The sequence below is a fragment of the Phoenix dactylifera genome, chromosome 2, assembly GCF_051530095.1.
Source record: "Phoenix dactylifera cultivar Ajwa chromosome 2, Ajwa_hap1_PhDact_Kaust_v1.1, whole genome shotgun sequence".
In the NCBI taxonomy this organism is placed as follows: domain Eukaryota; kingdom Viridiplantae; phylum Streptophyta; class Magnoliopsida; order Arecales; family Arecaceae; genus Phoenix; species Phoenix dactylifera.
The window spans coordinates 30,483,174-30,489,892 of record NC_143191.1 but is presented as its reverse complement, the minus strand read 5'-3'; the positions used below and the strand labels follow the sequence as shown (position 1 = coordinate 30,489,892).

Here is a 6,719-nt window from a genome sequence, read left to right as displayed (position 1 = left end):
GCGCAAAATATTTCTGGCTACTAATATTTTTTAATAATAAAAATAAAAAAAAATGTCACAAAAGAAGGTTATTAGTGACTCATTAAAATTGTCTTACTAATATTTACCTTTAACAATCATTCGGTTTTGCCTCATTACAATTGTCCTATATTAAATTCTCATTAAAACTCTCTAGCTCTCTCCCCCTAACGCCTGGTAATAAGAAAGGGAGACGCAATAAAAAAGAACAACAGCACATTTAACAAGAGAAATAAAGGACCACGTCCGTCCATCTCATGCGTCAATGGCTCCAGCTATGCATCGTATGTCTCTTCCCACTAGATCACGCTGAATGGTATCTTTCTGGTAATAACAAATATGTAACGCCTGTCCACAATTAAGCCGCTCAACCAACGGCAGACCCACAGTTGGAACAGCGCCTTGAGTACGTGCTGCCTCCGTATTGAACCATCGACTTCAGCTTTTCCCCTTCCAAGTCCCATCTCTGCTCATTAAAGGGTCCCTCTCCAAGCACCACCCTCTTCCTTCCACTGCCCCATGGCCAATGCAATGTCTCCGCACCTCTTCCTCCTCCTCCTCCTCCTCCTCCTCTCCATCTCTTCCCTCGTCCCTGCCTCTCGTATTCCGGCCGTCATTGTCTTCGGGGACTCCACCGTCGACTCAGGGAACAACAACCAAATCCTCACCGTCCTCAAGAGCAACTTCCAGCCCTACGGCCGGGACTTCATCGGCGGCCGGCCCACCGGTCGCTTCTGCAACGGCCGCCTCCCCACTGACTTAATCTCCGAGGCGCTTGGCCTTCCACCTTCCGTCCCCGCCTACCTCGACCCGGCCTACTCCATCCGCGACTTCGCCCACGGCGTCTGCTTCGCCTCCGCCGGCACCGGCCTCGACAACGCAACCTCCGACGTGCTGGTAAATAGTACATTTCCTTTTCTTCTTCTTCTTCTTCTTCTTCTTCTTTTCGGGTGATCACAGTGCATATCCTTTCTATTACACTACATTAATAGTCGAACCTGGAGCTAAAATGAAATGAAACCATGAGGAATAAGACAAAAGCGGAATGGTATGAAAGAAGTGGGGCAGTCTAGCATCAAAGCAGGCTTGTGAGGGAGTTGGGCAGTTACTTCCTGGGGAAATAAAAGAGAGGTGAGTAGGTGGAGTGTGCACCGATGGAAGAGGAGAGGAGTGAGGACAAGGAATTGGCGAAGCGATGCGCTCGGTTGCTTTGTTGGGATTCTGTGCTTAGAGATGGGTGGGTGCAATACGGCTTTTGTCTGCTCAGAACCAGTCCAGTTTTAGGGTGGCAAGTGCTCTGTTCAGGCCCCCCTGGGCACTGGAAACTCTCGTTTTGAACTGTCCAATTCGAGTGCAATACAAACGGGACTTTATGTTCGTGCAGGGCTATGATCACGCGCGCTTGGTGCGCCTCTGGGCAGTCTTGCGTACGTGCATCGAGATACTGGCGCGAGACTCTCCAAATCCGAGTACTCCTTGGCCTATATAACTTCTGTCCCCGGCCTGAGTTTGTATTGCCACTGCTCTTGCCCATGAATGAGTCGGCTTGGCGCTCATGACCTGAGCTTTTTAGCCTAGTAGTAGTTATACCCCTTCTTTTTATGATAAGAAGGCCAGGGATTCAAGTCCGGTGATGTTATTGCTCAAGATTTCACCCTTAATATGGACAGAAATTCCATCCAACTGAAAACCTTGCGTTTTAAGTCTTAGACTAGCTAGCTCAGGTATTTATTTATATATATTGCGAGACTCCCATGGTGAGATTCTCTCCTAGTCTCAGAAAATAAAAAGGAAAGCCAGGCACTCTCCCTGAAGTGTTACTACTTGTCCAGACACTTTCAAGGAAATAGATTTCATGCGACCTATATAGCATGATTCGACAAAACAATTCTAAGAGTAAAATATCCATTAGTATTCATTTCACCTTTATAAGGACACATGGATGGATCAGTCTATACCTTTTTGTATGCTGTAAAAAGCAATGCTGTAGGTGATGTTAGTAAGTGTTGAGCATAGATTAGTGCACCATAAATGAGACAAGGATGTTATTAAGTTTGCCAACCTAGCATTTGTAACTCCAGACAACTCTTCGTACGCACATAACCGATACCTCAAAAGTATTTTCTGAAAAAATGTCTCCTGTTTGTTATTCTCCTAGGATGTATTTTTTTGCACTTAACATGTGCTTTACTAGAAGCCCTTCTTGTATATATATATATATATATACTTTCGACCACCAACATCAAATAGCTTAAGTAGTCACCCATCTCTTCAATTGAGTGGTTTTTCTAGAATCAAATTTAAGTGATGGTGAATTAACCACCATATTCTCTATCTCTCTCTATCTCTCTCTCTCTCTCTCTCTCTCTCTCTCTCTCTCTCTCTCTCTCTCTATATATATATATATATATATATATATATATATATATATATATATATATATATATATATATATATATATATATATAACGATAAAGAAACCTAATCAATGCAAGAGATAACTGCAGGGTGAAAAAAGATGGTAGGACTTAAACTTGTTGTATCTGCTTTGTCAACTCCAAAGCATATTCACTACCTTCCAAGCGGGTCGTAATAAGTGTGGACTGACTAGTTAGGTGTCTGGCCGAGTTTTGTATCTTTTGACTGTTTTACCGCTTCAGATGGTAGATGGGTCTATCATTGGCTTTGATTGCATTTACAAATAAATCCTGTAGCAATTTATTTTAGGAGAAAAAAAATCCTGCAGCAATTAAGTTGGAATCAGAGTGAGGAGCAAGACAAAAGAAGCTGGAAAGATTCTTGCTCCATGTCATCACCTTAGAAGTCGGATGAAGCTACTGTCATGAACACAGCCATTAGTACCACTTGGACCATAAACATGAACTTTTCTGCAAAAGTAGTCATTTTGATTGAATTTTAGATCCTTTTGCATCCTAAAGCTCAAACAAAACAATAATACTTTCTTGAGCAGCTCGCTAATTGCTTGTAAGGAATTCAGATTTTTTTTTCCTTTTTACCAACCTTCTCTGATATGCGAGAAAAGACAATCACATCTTTCAAAAATAGGGGGAAAAAAGATTATCTAAATAATTCTTGGAAGACGAGATGAGTTTTTTCTTTGTATATCTTTTAATAATTAATACAGCGATATCATGCATACTTGCAAGATAATGAGAGAAAACAAAAAGTGAGCGAAAGTAGGTACGATCTAATAATTGTCACGAGATAATTGCCTATCAGAAAACGATCGGCACGTTGCCTTCTGGGGCGGCCATTAATTCGACAGGAAATGACTTCCTTCCGTGTGGCTGGGCACCATTTTCTCGCAGTTACGTTGCTTTCTTCGGGTTGCAGGGCTTCAAACGGGTTTGGTTGGCTCAAACCTGATCTCAGACACCAAAAAAGGTTTAGGGTTGTATCTTTGTCGCGAAAGAGGGATCCCACCTACCTTCTCGTGAATCCACCATTGGATCACCAACCGCATAAATCTCAAGTTCTCCAAACTCCATCATTCATCTTCGTGCACAAATCTCAAAGCAGCTAGTGGATGATGTGATGATGGATTCATACAAAGAAAGATGAGTCCTTCTTTCGCTCCAAAGATACAACCCATGCCCGGGCAACCCATCCCTGAAACATGAAGTCGGTGGATCAAAATTTGTTCAATTTAGACCAACTAATTTTGCAGCTTGGGTTGGATCATTATTTTATGGACCAAACACATGAAGTAAACCTGAATGGTTCTTTAAATGGACCTCCATATATTTTGATTGTTTTAGGCCTTACCTGACCCGAGATCCAAGATTTAGATCCAAATTCTCGTGTGCCAATTATGTGCATATCTTCATAGAAATATGACATATATATGGTCCAGTTTATGAAAACTCTGTGCCAAGATTTTTGCACCAAAACTCAGCGAACCCTATTCCTTTCCATATCATCTTCCCATCCTTCTCATCATCACCCTCGCTGGCTCCTCATTCAACCAACTATTTGTCACGCCTTAATTGAAAATCCAATATATATATATAAGCATGGCTGAAAAAGCTGGTTTCGGCCATAAGCAAGTAGTCCAATAACCAAAAAACTAGTAGCAGGAAGGGCAGTGAGCAAGCAACAGGTGGTACAATGGCCAGGACAAAGGATCGCACACCGACAAGGGTAAGCTAACTTCAAAAACCTGTCCTCAGTCCATATTGTAAGCTATAAGGATCGTCTGCTCAAACTGAAATCGCTAGTTATCGCCTGTCTGCCATAAGGTGGTGAGTTTATTTCCAGGCCTTGTAAGAGTACACACCGCCCGTCATACCACGAAAGCTGGCCATCCCAAGTAAACTATGTGTGTGTGTGTGTGTGTGTGTAAGCCTATCCCAAGTAAACTATGTGTTGGCCCGTTTCCGATCAAAGAAGAGGGTGAATTATGTGAGGTCAAGGTCGACCCAAAAAGAATTCTGCATGTAAATCTTGAAGACCTAAGGGATCAAATTTAAATAGGAGATGGTGGAATTTAGTCGCTGAACATTCCCTGAACATTAGTCACGTAAATTATGAGACAAGCATTTCAATATTTATCCAAGATGCATGATACCATAATGAACTAACTTGTCATGTATCCAGAATGTGATACCCCTATGGAAAGAGGTGGAGTACTTCAAGGACTACAAGAAGAAGCTGAGAAGGTACGTGGGAAGGGCGAAGGCTAAGTATATCCTGAAGGAGGCAGTGTACATTATTAGCATAGGGACCAATGACTTCCTCGAGAACTACTACTTGCTTGTGACTGGGCGGTTCCTGCAATTCTCCATTGGAGAGTTCGAGGACTTCCTCATCGATCGCGCTGCCGATTTCCTCACCAGAATCTACCGGGTGGGCGCTCGTAAGATATCCTTCGCTAGTCTGAGTGCTATCGGGTGCTTGCCATTGGAGCGGACCACAAATATCCAGCAAGGTGGTGCTTGTGTCGAGAAATACAACAAGGTGGCCAGGGATTTCAATGCAAAGCTGCAGGCCATGATCGGGAGGCTGGATGCTTCGCTGCCGGGGCTTAAGCTGAGATACTTGGATGCATATGATCCCTTGCTTAATATCATCCAGAACCCATCCTCGTATGGTAAGTTTGGTCTACGGATTCGAAGTTTATTTCCACTTTTTTCACTAAGACGGGGCTTTCTTAACTGCAACAGGCGCATAGTTAGGGCAAGGTCAAGCGTGAACTGGAAGAAAAGAAAGGTCAATCATGATCGATGACCTGGTTGGGCCCAATCCAATTCAAGTTTGATGGATTGTGGTGAGTCCTTTTCTTTTCTGATCACAGAGAGAGAATGATGGGGAGACCTATTCGGGTGGCACCTATATATATGGACCTTTTAGACTATGTCTCGAGTTGGCCATTGTTCTTTGGTGTGCATCTGAATGTGAATCTGAGTCAGGTCAGACCTCCAGGTGGATTCGCGTAAAGGAAGGTGTATCCTTCTTTGGTGCGAAAGATATAACCTTATCCCTCATTTGATTCCATTGCTCCCCTTGTTTTTTTACCAATATAATTAGCTAGGTTGCCATATATCTTTCCAGTTTGATTTGGGTTTGGTATAATTTTTGCATGATCGCTGAGGTAGTAAATGGCTAGTGTTTAAAAAAACACTTAGGTTAATTACGTTTGCATGCATGGGTCGGGCTGGTCTGGAGCTAAAAATACGTGCACTTCATGAAGACTAAAATATTGGATCATCTTTAATTAATCCTCGCCCATTTTTTTTCTGATCATGGAGACCGGACCATGTTAATTGTGTCATGATGCCAGGAATCGAGAATGTGGAAGATGGATGCTGTGCAACCGGGAAGTTCGAAATGGGATATCTATGCAATGAGTGGGAACCGCATACTTGCGAAGATGCAGAGAAGTACGTGTTTTGGGATGCCTTCCACCCCACCGAGAAGGTGAACCGTATTATGGCTAATCTCACACTACGAACTAGTTTGTCCGAGTTTCTGTAAGGGCTATCTCGGTACAAATATATATCATCATACATATGGCCCATAGCAATTCATACATTTGTTCAACGTTGACACTTATTCTTTCCATTATTAGTTGTTTCCAAAACTCCCAAGTATCCGCAATAGATTGTTTTGATCTCTTATTATTATTATTATTTTATAGAGAGTGAAAACTCACTAGAGTCTTATGAAAGAAACACAACTTGCTTCTTCTTTTTCTTCTTCTGAACGTTTTATACTTGCATGCATGATTGCCCAGAAGATTTGCTTCCTGATTGGCTTCCCACGTAATGTGAAAAATCTGAAAGAGTGGCACATAGAGTTCTAATGTTTCAAAGTATCCGGATGCTGAGAGGATTCATTGCCATTGATCGAAGCCACCAGTACAGCCTTGAGAGTCTCCCACTGACTTAATTCTGTCATTCAGAAAATTTTTACTGCCGTTCTCAAACCATATATACCAAGCCGCCATTGACTCCGCTGTTGAAACCGACTTCGTCGAGATGGGAATTGCTGCTCTGCTGCGGCTATGAGAGCTCTGATCACAAAGCCGGCACCCCGCCACGGCATCTCTGGGTTATGAGATTATTCTAGGCTAGCTACTTCATATAGACTTGCGACTCCCTAGTGGGCTTGCATAAGCAGGCCTCGGCCCATTAGCTATTTCATCATCTCCACGGCAAATAAATAACAGACCAAGAAGGCCG

At 42.7% G+C, this 6,719-nt stretch overlaps 1 protein-coding gene across 2 annotated transcripts; it reads left to right on the top strand.

The window, feature by feature from the left end:
* The first annotated feature begins 422 nt into the window (after positions 1–422).
* On the top strand, positions 423–6,273 carry LOC103718869 (GDSL esterase/lipase At4g26790). 2 transcript variants are annotated; one of them, XR_015975267.2, is made up of 4 exons: positions 423–915; positions 4,636–5,128; positions 5,202–5,305; positions 5,819–5,856. XR_015975267.2 is itself a non-coding variant. In XM_008807869.5 (3 exons), exons 1-3 carry the CDS (start codon positions 538–540, stop codon positions 6,010–6,012), a joined length of 1,065 nt encoding a protein of 354 aa, XP_008806091.3. In that variant the 5' UTR covers positions 427–537; the 3' UTR covers positions 6,013–6,273. The 2 variants fall into 2 exon arrangements, 1 of the variants encoding a protein (XP_008806091.3); XM_008807869.5 differs by lacking the exon at positions 5,202–5,305 and having other exon boundaries at positions 427–915; positions 5,819–6,273.
* The last annotated feature ends 446 nt before the right edge of the window (positions 6,274–6,719 follow it).